The sequence below is a fragment of the Lacerta agilis genome, chromosome 5 (assembly GCF_009819535.1).
Source record: "Lacerta agilis isolate rLacAgi1 chromosome 5, rLacAgi1.pri, whole genome shotgun sequence".
Lineage (NCBI taxonomy): Eukaryota > Metazoa > Chordata > Lepidosauria > Squamata > Lacertidae > Lacerta > Lacerta agilis.
The window spans coordinates 27,066,694-27,080,299 of record NC_046316.1 but is presented as its reverse complement, the minus strand read 5'-3'; the positions used below and the strand labels follow the sequence as shown (position 1 = coordinate 27,080,299).

At 42.1% G+C, this 13,606-nt stretch overlaps 1 protein-coding gene across 1 annotated transcript in view; it reads left to right on the top strand.

Annotated features, from left to right (window-relative positions):
- CDH23 (cadherin related 23) overlaps positions 1-13,606 on the top strand; it is a 364,543-nt gene that overhangs the window by 191,637 nt on the left and 159,300 nt on the right. The window contains 2 exon segments of the mRNA XM_033149078.1: positions 12,079-12,143; positions 13,304-13,541. Of these exon segments, the coding sequence (XP_033004969.1) occupies positions 12,079-12,143; positions 13,304-13,541 (303 nt within the window).

Here is a 13,606-nt window from a genome sequence, read left to right as displayed (position 1 = left end):
AATGGCCATGCCTATCTTTGGCCCATTTATTTCAGTGGGACTTTGAGTAGGACTGAGTTGGAGACAACTACTAGATACAGGAAAGTATGTGGGCATTCAGAGTCAGGGCAATAAGTTTGTGCAAAACCTCTTTAAGCATAGCCTGCATAGTTTCAGCATTTTCCCCATGGGAACTGGCATACAGGCCAGGGGCCCCTGGATTTCCAGGCCTGTGTAAATTGTGCCTCATTCTACCCACGATTGACCCCTGATCTGTGCATGTTGCATGTTTCCCATATTCCTTTCTGTGTTCCTATTTCTTTGCTCATCACCCCATGTAGTATCACCAGGAGGTTGGCAGGCAGCAGGCAGCGTTGAGAATCATGGCAGGTCACTCTGATGCCTTGACAGGTTTTTGACAGTCAGTAATTGCTTTCCTGCTACAGCTCTTTTGAGCAGAGAGTTTCTGGCCAAAGCAATTTGCTTCCCATCAATTTTTATTCCCTCGTTTTTAAATAAAAAAACCCTCCTCCAACAACAACAAACAAACCTGGAAACCCCTTTATTTAGCAGGCCTGGTGTCAATTCTCTCTGCAAGGGCACCCTTGTCCTGCAGAGAGTGACATATTAAATGGAATTTTCCCTCCCTGGAAACACCTGTTATGGCTCTCCCCCTACCAATGGTATGCTCGGCATTAGCTTTCAATTGCTGCTAATAAGCTTTACTGAAAGACTCTAGGGAATGTTTATTTGTTATGCACGCTTCCTCCACAGGCAGGGCAGTATATTATTATTCTATGAGGCTATCCTCACAAGGAAAAGCTGAGAGAATGGTGAAATACTTGCAACCACCTGCTGACCAGGGATTTGAACCTACGTTGACCTGGTCCAAAACCAATACTCTAACCCAGGAGTTGTCAACCTGGTCCCTACTGCCCACTAGTGGGCATTTCAGGATTCTTGGTGGGCGGTAGGGGGTTCTACGGCACAAGCTGAATCCTCCTTCCATCGAGCACTGGTGGGTGGCAAGGAAATTTTACCATCAAGTAAGATGCATTAGTAGGTGGTAGGTATAAAAAAGGTTGACTACCCCTGCTCTAACCATTACACCAGTGACAAGTGGGAGTTGGCTAAGATCCTGCAGGATAGGGCTATAAAGTTGCCTCAGCAACTTGCATTTGAAGGAACTGAATATGATTCTCTGATGGATTAATTACTCGGAAAGATGTATAAAGCCCAAGCTCACAGCACACTCCTTGGGAGTCTCGTTATTTTTCCAAACCATGTCAAGGATCTAAAGTGTTTTCCAAACTCTTTGTCTTACACTAGGCAGAATTACCTTACAGGTGCCCCCTTTTGGTAACAGGAACCAGTGGATAACAGTTACATAGGTTAAATGGTGACATAGATGCTAGAGATCTTGGAACCACCAGTTTACCAATCCAGCTTCTTGTGAAGGTATAATTGCTTCTAAATAAGAGAGCAATAGAAGTGATGTCACCATAAATGTACTGCACTAAAGGTGCTAAGAGAAGAGAAGAGGGCAATTTAAGGTGCTGAAGAGAAGAGAAGAGAAGAGAAGAGAAGAGAAGAGAAGAGAAGAGAAGAGAAGAGAAGAGAAGAGTAAGAAAGCAACCCATTATGGATTTTAATGCCATTAACTGATTCATCAAGATATCTACAGTCAAGAAGATTTCTCTGTTCTAGGAGATGTTCTCCTGTGTTGGATGGGTTTCATGCCTTGGACATGAAAGGTGCATTAAACTCTGGCACCACCACAAGAAACATTTAAGAGTCCAGTGTGGGAGTCACTATAAGCCGTTACAAGGTGCTTCATTTGGGATTGAAAACAGCCGGATGCCCCTCCAAACATGGCTGCGATGATTGTCCATCTTGGTGTGATGCAGCATATTTCCATAGCTAGCATGTTGATTATAAGAACTTCACAGATCTAGGACTCCAGGTAAAGTGGAAATAGTCAGCATTAACACAGTCTTAGACTATAGACGACCTATTGGATGTGACCAAAGTGATATATAAACAAACAAGGTGGAACTGGTCCACAGTCCTATTACAGGTGATGCAACTCACCTGTGCTTTTTTGAATACTAGAATTTGTCACCTCCCTCTCCCAGGTCATCATCTGACAGTAATAGCTGTTCGACAGTGGAATAGACTCCCACAAGAGGTGGTGGATTCTCCTTCCTTGAAGGTTTTTAAGCAAAGGTTGTGTAGCTACCTGTCATCTATGATCTAGCTGAGATTCCTGTATTGCAGAGGATTGGACGAGATAACCCCCAGGGTCCCTTTCCAACACTACAATTCTATGATTAGAAAACCACAACAAGGGTTTCACTCTTTTTGAAAATTGAATTGTATCATTGACTTTGTATCTTACATATTTCTTCATACTGCTCTCATCTCTAAAATTTATCATGATTGCACACATAGTTAAATTAAAAGTACTTAAACAGAACGTATTGCATACTTTAACTGTAAAGGTGGTTTCGGCAGTCATGAGCAGTGATAGTCATTATCATTGTGGACATAGTGTGTTCAAGATCTCAGTATTCCTAGTATATCTCTTCAGTGCTACTGTCTCTTTAAACTCTTGCCTCCCTTCCTTATGGCTCTCCCTCCACCCCCACCGCATCTTACCTTCCCTGAAGCAGCTATGAGTAGAGCTTATCTCACGAAGTTTTAAGGAGTTATTCAATGGGGGCTCAGTGGATGATGAATGTCGAAACCATTACCGGCAAAGCACCGGGGCTCCATGGAGCTGTTTAAAAATGCATTCTCCCATGTAAATTTCTGCTCCATCAATCCTTATGACATGTCAAACATTGCTATTGTTTCCTGAACAAATTGTACGACATGCCCTTTTCTGCAGATTTGTGCACAAGAGCAGAACTGCTCCAAAGCTTCGCCTTCCGCTATTGTCTCTGAGCAGGTTTTATGGCAGCAGCTGCAACTGGGCTGATTTTGATCGCAAGTGGATGACGGATGGAGTGGGGTAGAGGAGGAGGAGGAGGAGGAGGAGGAGGGAATGATCTGCACGTGTAATAGATGTGGAAATAGTTCGGCGCAAGATAGGCATGCTTGAGAAGTGCAGGGAATTATGCAAGGGATATGCACAGAGGTCAGCACTTACAAATGCATACACTATAGCTTTGCGTGTGACCGAGCAATAATAAATATCCCAGTAATACCCAGCCCAATCATATCCATCAGTTTTAGCCACTTTTCCAACAGGGAATATCCAGGGAAGGTTTGCAGCACTTTCTGTTGGCCTGCAGAAACTTTAGAATGCTGTGCAGGCGGATCCGTGCCAGAACTGCTTAGTTGCCATAGTGAGACTTAGGTATGCATAGGTCAGGGCAACAGGAACCAATATTGCTGCCACCATTGCTGTCACCTGCATCTTGGATTAGGAAGACCTTTATGCTGATCCTATGAGATGCAGTGTCCTCATAGCAGTGCTATAAGGAGCAAAAGGTTGTCTTTGATCATTGTATGTATGGAGGTGAGACTACTTCAAAACACTAAAAATTCATTGTCCATGTTATGGCAGGCACCACAATAAACCAAGAACACACTGACAGTTCAAAAGGAGCATATGCTGTTCCATGTTTCATGATTACTTTCCATGCGTGTTTGGATCTGTGAATTATTTGAAATGAACTTTCTAAAGTGGGTCACAACAACAGCAGCTCTCTCACCATACTTATATATGGTAATAATAATAATAATTAAGAGATGGATCCCCAAATGCATGTTGAAGGCTAAAGGCTACTAGCGTAGACAGTGCTGAAATTTATGGACCAATGACCTGACTCAGTGTAAGGCAGCTTCCTAGGTTACTGTGAGATATAAGAGTTCACCAGGCAGAGGGCCTTCTCGGTAGTGGCGTCCACCCTGTGGAATGCCCTCCCATCAGATGTCAAAGAAATAAACAATTATCTGACATTTAGAAGACACCTGAAGGCAGCCCTGTTTAGGGAAGTTTTTGATGACTGATGTTTTAATGTATTTTTAATCTTTTGTTGGAAGCCGTCCAGAGTGGCTGGGGAAACCCAGCCAGATTGGGGGGGGGGTTAGAAATATATTATTATTATTATTATTATTATTATTATTATTATTATTATCATCATCATCATCATCATCATCATCATCTTAGAGTCTAGGATCCCTGGCTGTGTGCCTTGTTTTGAATGAACTATGTGGAAAACAGAGGATAAAGAAACATGGGGACATGGATGTCTTCAACCTCTATAGTGTGGCAAAGATGCAACACAGTACCTATGCTATCTTGACAGCGTAAGCAACACACACACCCCAGTAAATCCATGGGATTTGGGGACATTGAAAACTGGATTTAGATTCCTTGTTGGCTTTCTGTCTCTTTGTGTAGGGTATGACCCACTAAGAAACTTCATCTTTACTAGAAAAGCAGGCATTCACTGAAATGAAAAATCGCAATAGCCACAAAATTAAAGGTGTCCAAAGTGTGTGTTCTGACTTCTCTTCCTTGCCTTCTGTCAAACAACAATAACCTGCATTATTTCCCATGTTACCTCACTAAGACATATGAGCCTGCATCCCATGACTTAGTAAGTCCTTCAGTTTCTGAAAGGCCCCACTCATCCTGATCCTGATCCAGTTTACACTGGTGTAAATCAAAAGTAACCCCTTAGAATTTATTTTGGGAAAGCTGGACCTCAAGTGAACCGAGATGGAGAGCGGATTGCTTTTTCCATCTCAAGACAATCACAGCCTGAATGTGTCAAATGCATTTTGCCTTGGCAGTGCAATGATGTTTTTGAGTCTGATGATTACGCACATTATTGCTGTCCCGGGTAAAACGGCAGATCCATCACCAGCACGATGGTTGAGGAAACAAGCTGCTGCCCTTGTGCTTCTACAACTGGAAGGTATAGCAGCTGGTGAAATTCTCTCTGTGTGTCTGTCTGTCTCTCAAAAAGATAAGGAATCCGGCATGTCTAGCAACACTTTCTCTGAGATGGCTTAGTAGGTCTTGTTTAACATAGTAAGAAATTGCAGAAGTCGGGAAGTGTGTGGAGCCCAGCTTCAGCTCCCACCTGTTCTACACACCTGAACAAGGCCACAGTTCTCAAGTTGGATACATCAAACCACAGAATCTCACAAGGAAACATCAGCGGAGCCAGAGAAAACGGTAATGTGTACACAGCCCAGGTCTCCACCTTTTAACAGGACAAGAACTTCTGAATTCTGAATTCTCTTGTGATAGGGACCAATCAACCTATCACAGGTCCATAGAGCTGACGAAAAGTGTAGTACCTGTGATTAGCTAATTAACGTAAGTCTAGTGTAGGAGAGTTTTCCCATTCTCTAGGTTGCTTTGTTTGAATTAAGCACTCTTAAGTGCTGAACAATTCCTTTTTCCAAGGGCGTGATTTCTGCCTTATACGTCCCTCGAGTCTGTTTTAAAATGCAAGGCAATGGAATACACATGAGAAGGAAGCCAGGACTAGTCCGTTGATTCCCAAAATGAGGATTGTGCACTATAAAATGACAGTAGCCATTTTAAAAACTCCTAGCTAAGGGACAGGGTGTAGTATTAACAAGTTGAAGGTATCAACGGAGCTTTTATTGGACGCTGCCTGTGGAAGAATGTAACATAAATCCTACATGAGCTCTGTTGTTTGCTGATTTGTTTCTGGATCGAATCCCAAAAGTTGAAGGCATGCTGTATTACCTCCATTTGTTGTGCCCATACCTATTCATATCCACTAGATTCAGCTTCCTTAAAAACTACTGTTTTTCTCCAGTCTTGGTGCTGAAGGCCAGCACCTTTTCGGAGCACAGGGATCGTATTTGGTCAATCCCTCATGTCTCTTTTTTTACATTGCAACTGGCAACCATTATTACATTGTGTCTGGCAATGAATGCACCTGCAACCAACAAAGAAAAAGGAGACTGGAGTAGGTGGTTATGCCTGAGTAAGTCTATAATTTAAAAATTATTCTAATGATGTTTTTGGAGATTTTAGACTCTGTCTCTTGACTCTGCTCTTTTGTGACCATTTTTTAAAAGGGGGGGGGGTTAACATGAAGCATAGAGTTGTACCCAGAAATTGGGCCCCTTTTTTTTGCAAAATGGCTTGTTCTCCAGGGTCTATTTGGCTGACGGACCATCTGGATACCTGCAGCCAGATGAACCAGCCACATTAGCTTGCAGCAACCTGAGAGCTATCTGCCAAAGGAAAGTATAGGACTGAACATGAGGAAGTGGCCATCTTGCATGACCAGCTCGTTAGCCTTCTCCCTAATGAGGTGTAACACATTTTATCCAAGGATACAAGGAACCCTTTCCCCAAAGACATGTTTGGAGCCAATGAAAACCGAAGTCTGATTTTGCGAGGCCATACTGTGACAATAACCCACCCAAGAGGAAATTGCAACTCTCTTAGCCTCCAGCTGGCAGGGCAGGTTAAACACCTGGAAAGTCTGCTGCATGGGATTGAAGGGTTGCAAATTGATAGGTACATCAGCATCCTACCAGGCAACCCCTGCCAAACCAAGCAGCAGTATTGCTGACTAGAAGACTGTAGAATTAAAGGAAGAGAAAGCCTTTGGTTGCTTGTGGAGGGAGGCAGGGGAGGAGAGAGAGAGAGAAAAAAACCAAGCAGATGGCACATTTTGATCTCCTTCCAACAAAATTCAAATCTTCTAAGCTTATTGTACAAAATGCTCAAATATCAAATAGTTGGCCGACCCCAAGATCCAAAGGTCCCTTAAAAGCCATACTATGGTATTTCACCCTCCTAACTTGGCCTTTTAGAACTCATTGTGAAACGTTCTTATTCTGACGCTTTGTAATCCCTTAGCCAATCGGTAGGTTCAGACAAGTAATTGGGTTTGAATAAACTCGTGAGAGATTGTTGATCATAATTGACAGAACAGACCTCAAAACTGGGGCACTGACCCGTTAACATGTTAGCAGCAGCAATTTCTCCCTCAGTGAAATTATGCAGTTAAAGAACAAGCAGAGATGTGTTTGCCATTGTTTGATTATTAATGCTGCGCTGTGCTTACCAAAATCAGAATGGATTTTGTTATTTGACGTACAGTGAAAAATCACAAGAATTTTCACTTGAAAGTGGAGCCATGTGCAAAGGTCCTTGACGACAGTGGTGTGTCTGTTTTAATGTGTGTGTGTGTGTGTGTGTGTGTGTGTGCGCGCACCTGCAGTAATGCATATGATGTCATCCATCTCAGGGCACCTCCAGATTGGTGTTCTTTTGCAGGTGTATTATGTGACATGTCACTGATGCAATAATAGTGCGTTGATGGTGGATATATGCTGGGCTGTCCACATAGTTTGCTTTATTAGTTGTTCTGCAGTGCCTCTGCAATGTTACTGAATTGTTGCTGTCTGGAGCATCCCTCTTGCCATATAGCACAACAAAACCAGAACCAGAAACATACACACACCCCAAAAGGGGGGGGGGCAAGAAGAATACTTATGGTATGAAAAATTGTGGGTTTTCAGAAGGAAGCTGTGAGGCATGCAACTAAAACAAAACAGCATATCTGCCCCAAAATTTTCGAAGGTACAGATAATATTGATATTGAGCTCACAATACGATCATGACCACCAATCATTGTGAAGGCACAATAAAAAGCACATCAAGTGTGGAGGGGGGAGGGTAAGCAGTGCTATTTTTCTAGAAAAAGAGGTGACAGAACTCGCCATGAGCACTTCCCTCGTTCTCTTAGAATGTCAATGGTGCCCATCCGAGAGGTGACAGAACTGAGTTCCAGTAAATTCCGGCTGGAAAAAAAGCCCTCATGCTAAAATGAGATTAACATCTAAGTGAGAAGTTAAGTCCTAATGGCATACAGGTTGTGTGTGGTTTTTGTTTGTTTTTTACAATTAAGGTTAAATTTTTACACAGATAAACAAAATATTATATAGAAGGTATATAATTAAATGTAACAACGTGTGCTCTGGAATAATGCTGCTCAACCAGAAGTGATGCAAACATGCAAATGACCAGGTTGAAAAGGTATTCAATATATAGCTGGATTCTCTGACGTAGTTTCCTATATTTTCACTTACACCTGTCTCAGGCTTCATCTATTGAAGCCATTTTCTTCATCCCCTGCATCTGTGTCCAGCCATTACTACCATCACTAAGCTTAGAATAAAAAAAAGATCCAAACTTTTGTGGTCCCCTCATCATGGTCTCTTCAAATATAGGCAGGGCCAAAGGTATATAAAAGAAAGTTAGAGCAGAACTCTCAAGTATATGTAATGTAGAGAGCCCTTTGAATTTGGGCATGAGGTGTGTTTCTTTACACTGCTTTTACTCACATCCATCATCCTCTAAGAAGCTCAGACAGAAATCAATTTAGAAAATAAGTTAAAAAACAAGATGGTTTGGTATTTTATTCCATATTCCTCATTTTAAAATACAAATTTGTCCCCTTTGCCTTTGCTGCCATTCATGCATATTTTATATATTCATTAGAGCCAAGACTTTAAAACACCCACAAATCTTGCTTTGCCCACGAAGAGTGACACTGTGAGCTTTACCCGCTTTCCTGGGAAGGCTGCTGTTATTTTTTGCCATGACCAGATTGTGAAATCTGTCATGGCTTTATAAGATTTGCAAGGACATCATCCTGGTGATGAAGGTCTCAGATTCTACTGAGAGTGAGACTCCCTCCTGTCTCCCCTTACTGTTACTTATGTATTAACTTCTAGCACTCCTAGAAAAGTTGTGAAGAACAGAGACAACAAAACTTCATAATCAACTATGCCCCTTGTACCAGTTAGTGACAGCTATCCCATTGATTTAACTTGGTATTATCATAAATTGGGATGTACAAGCATTCCTCAGTCCATTTACACTTCCATCTGGTTTAATTCAGTTTACATTTTCAACTGCAGGGGTGTGTGTGTGTGTGTGTGTGTGTGTGTGTGTGTTTGTATTGCGTAAGTCTCTGTTCCCTTTCATTGTTCACTGTTGTAAAAATATACAGATTTTTACATAGCCCAGAATAGACAGACATATCGACATATATTTACAGATTAATTACCTTCCCTGCATGTACCCTTTTAAAGATAAAGCAATAGGTAGCCCTGTTAGACTTGTCAGCATTAAGAAACAAGAACAGCAAAGAGGCACCAGTATACATTAATTAATACATAAGTAATGTCCAGTGAGAGCTGGACCATAAAGAAGGCTGATCGCCGAAGAGTTGATGCTTTTGAATTATGGTGCTGGAGGAGACTCTTGAGAGTCCCATGGACTGCAAGAAGAAGAAGAAGAGTAGAAGAAGAGTTTGGATTTGATATCCCGTTTTATCACTACCCGAAGGAGTCTCAAAGCGGCTAACATTCTCCTTTCCCTTCCTCCCCCACAACAAACACTCTGTGAGGTGAGTGGGGCTGAGAGACTTCAGAGAAGTGTGACTAGCCCAAGGTCACCCAGCAGCTGCATGTGGAGGAGCAGAGACGCGAACCCAGTTCACCAGATTACGAGTCTACCGCTCTTAACCACTATGCCACACTGGCTCTCAGTGTGAAGATCAAACTTATCCATTCTTAAAGAAATCAGCCCTGAGTGCTCACTGGAAGGACAGATCCTGAAACTGAGTCTCCAATACTTTGGCCACCTCATGAGAAGAGAAGACTCCCTGGAAAAGACCCTGATGTTGGGAAAGATTGAGGGCACTAGGAGAAGGGGATGACAGAGGACGAGATGGTTGGACAGTGTTCTCGAAGCTACCAACATGAGTCTGACCAAACTCCGGGAGGCAGTGGAAGACAGGAGTGCCTGGCGTGCTCTGGTCCATGGGGTCACAAAGAGTCAGACATGACTAAATGACTAAACAACAACAATGTTTCTTGCAAACTAGTTTTTGTGTCTATTTATATATAACGTGTGCCTGTTTTGTTTTGTTTTTTAAAACCACTCAAAGATTCATGGTTGTTTTAAAATTTTAAATGTTGTTTTTAATCTGTAATGTGCCCTGGAACCTTAGAATGAAGGGGTGGCAATAAATATTAGTAGGAAAAAGAAGAATTATTGTGGAGAGCTAAGATAAGTAGCTTTCTCAGTGAGTCAGTGCAGCAATGTGGATCAAATTGGTGTACAGAAATAGACATTGGATGGTTTATTTTCAATGGATTCCTCTGACATCCCTAATCATAGATACAAATAAAATATGTGTGTGGATTCTTTCTTTACAAGTACCGAAATCTAAGGAATGTGCCAGTAATCCGTAGTAAGAACAGATTCATGGTATCTCACAGAGTCCAATGTTCCCCATGTACGGCTTCAAATACAAAAGGTGACGGGAGGAGTTAACTTTAAAATGTGCTGAGAAAAAAGGGATGTTTTATTCATGAAAGCAGCTATTATGCTTAGTGCATTTCAAGTATAACCACTCTTATCAGAGGCTCATATCACAAGTGCTCTCCCAAAACACAAAGGAACTCCCCATTCAGGAGATAAAGAAGGGATGATAATTCCTATGATTTATACTCCAAACACATCAGGCATACATAAGAACTGTAAGCAGGAGTGCTTTCCTCAATAAAGCATACTTTTTCTTAAGCACCTGTTGAGATTCACATCCTCTTCAGGGTTTGGTAGTCTAGATCATCCTTCATAGAATTGGCATCCTCCAGATGTTTTAGATTACAGCACAGTTATGCCTGCTGGGGCTGATGGGAGATGTAGTCCAAAAAGGGAGACAGCCTCTCCATGGAAATGGGAGAATGCACAAAAAAGCATCTATTTCTTACAAAAGAGACAAATAAGATTTTATTCCTGGGGAGTGAGAGTTGATTCACCGCATATGAAAGTGGGATCATTGATGAAATCGATGTGTCATTAAAGATGAGAATTGACACTACAGTTACCTGAATCAGCTCCTTTGTGTAAATAACACACTTGTCAGAAACCCCCCCTGGCTGTTTTCTTTTGCAACTTTCATCCATGGCAAAGTTACAGTTCTTATCTAAAATAAAGTTCCTTTATGTGGATTTTTTTTAATCTTCTTTCTGTTTATGCTCTTAAAGATGAAATTCAAGCATCTGGGCTTTCATGGCTGTTTTCCTTGACTTTCTCAACCTTACAGGTTTTTGACTTGGGTATATTTTTCATATCAGTGATTCTCTGCATGCAGAGAACATACATAATAAGTCATGGTGTGCAAGCGGCAGTATGTTTTTACTTAAGAATTCCGAAAAGGAATGGTTTTGAAAGTTGCAGAACTATGGAAGTGGAAATAACAGTTGCGCTGGAGAAAATATAGTCACGGATACCAAACAAGATTTTTAGCCTATGAAGAAAGTAACTTAACAGTATATGGGTTGATATGGTCCCTGTAGAAGCCATGTTGAGTCCAAATCCTATCATCTTCTAAAAGTCACAGATCTCCCTACCATATGCATTTAGAATAAAATGTAGCCTTCTGGAAGTGACGCATAGGTGGTGATAACTGTTGCCAATGCCAGTTGTTCAGGATAAAGGTATGGAGGACTCACAAGACGGTTAAGCGGAGCTGAGGAGTAAGAGAAGAGGACGTTTTGTCTGATGTTGTGATACTACTTATACTTTAAATAAATAAAAAAGTATTAGCAACTTTGTATCGTTTTCTCATTTTAATTTTAGTGTATTTAAAATTGCTGTGAGATTCCTTGAGTCTCTTTTAGAAATAAGCATTGAAGAAGTGTAATAAACTAGCTACAAAACTTTGAAAAAGCAATAAGTCCTGGAGCCCACATGGGCTCAATTTGTACCCCAAATCAGAGTGATTAGAAATGGAAAGTTCAACAAATTTATTGCGAGCTGATTCCGGCTAGGTTACACTGTCTCTTTTCTATGCAGTTTTAACTGGTGGTGGTGCCAGGAAATGGATATGTAACTTAGAAGAAAAAAGTGATACTATTAATAAGATTAATGGTTCTGCCCTAGGCCAGCTTGATTTTGATTAGATGCTCTTGCATGATTTTCAAATATGCTTTAATATAATATGAGATTTCCTTCTCATAAATATTTTTACTACTAGCATTGATTTCTTTTCTTTTCTTACTTTTTAGGCTACAGACAATGATGTGGGCTCTTATGGGAAAGTTAGCTATTATTTCAGTGATGATCCTGACAGGTAAGTACCGCTTCTATCTCTAGGGGTTCCTCAATTTATCCCAGTGTGGTTCTGATTCTTGTTGTTTATAGTGTGCATTTCCTTCCTTCATAGCAGCTAAACTAGTGCAAAACTATGACAACAGATAAGGATCTTCTATCATCGTACGTTTCCCGGGAGTTGATCTGGAAAGTGGGTATTCACCCAGTTAACAAAATTGCTAATTCTGGATTGGTCTGAACGCGTCTCTCCTCTGCTTGCTGGCAAAGCCTGGTGAAGAAACCAGGCAAAGACAACCACTGTTTACTATCCAAGGAGTAGGGCTGGCCCACCCATGAGGCAAGCTGAGGCCTCATGGATATCCACAAGAATAGCAGATCCAGCCTCCAAGGAATGTATCACCTGCTGCTGCTGCTGCCGCTGCCGCTGCCGCTGCCGCCACCGCCACCGCCACCGCCACCGCCACCATAGCTGTCAACCTTTCCCCCTTTTTTGTGGGAAATTCCCTTATTATAGCATTGGGAGACAGCAGGGAGGGTTGACAGCCTGCCACGGTACCAGTGATTGTTGTGGCATGCTCCTTGGAGGCCGGATCTGTCACCTTCTCCACAGCCACCCGCCCAATGCCACCTTCACAGTGGCCTCTTGGTGAATAGGAGTCACTGCTGGTCTCTTCCCACCCCTAGGTTGGAGATTGCAGGGGCTAACTTCTGAGGGTGTCCTGGGCTCTGCACCCACCTGGCATGATTCAAAGCAGGCCCCTTTCCTCCCCTCAACAGCCTTTGATTCCCACTTCTACCTTGAGGTCAGGTTGATTTGGTTCCATCCTCCACCCCTTGTTCCCAATGTAAAATCCAATGTAAATTTTGTGTATGAACTATTTATCGAGCAAATGCTGTAGTTCACATTATAAAGGAGGAGATTTTCTGTCCATTTAATGTGTGCAATGATGTCCCAATGTACATATGTGTGCTTTTATAATGAGAAAGCAGCCTAGGGTGGTTGCATCTTTTGAATGGAGGAGTCGGGGGACATGTGATGTTCAACCCTTTCCTTGCTGGCTGCTTTCCTGCTAAAAATTAGCCTCCAGCTCCATCTGTTTTCCCCCTGCTGGTCCCAGGTGCGCAATTTAACTTGGTAGGTTTCCTTGAATAGCATTTATTTGCTGTTTTGGTCTCCAGATTCTCATTGGACAAGGATACAGGTGTAATCACGTTGATTGGCCGGCTGGACTTTGAGACAACCCAACGTTACACATTGACTGTCATTGCCAGAGATGGAGGTGGAGAAGAGACCACAGGGAGAGTCCGAATTAACGTCCTGGATGTCAATGACAACATCCCCACCTTTCAGAAGGATTCTTATTTGGGAGCTCTGCGGGAAAATGAGCCTTCAGTCACTCAGGTGGTCCGTGTGAGGGTAAGAAATTGTGGCTTAGAAAGTTCAGGTATATGTATCTCATGTGTCCAGAATATGTAGAGTGA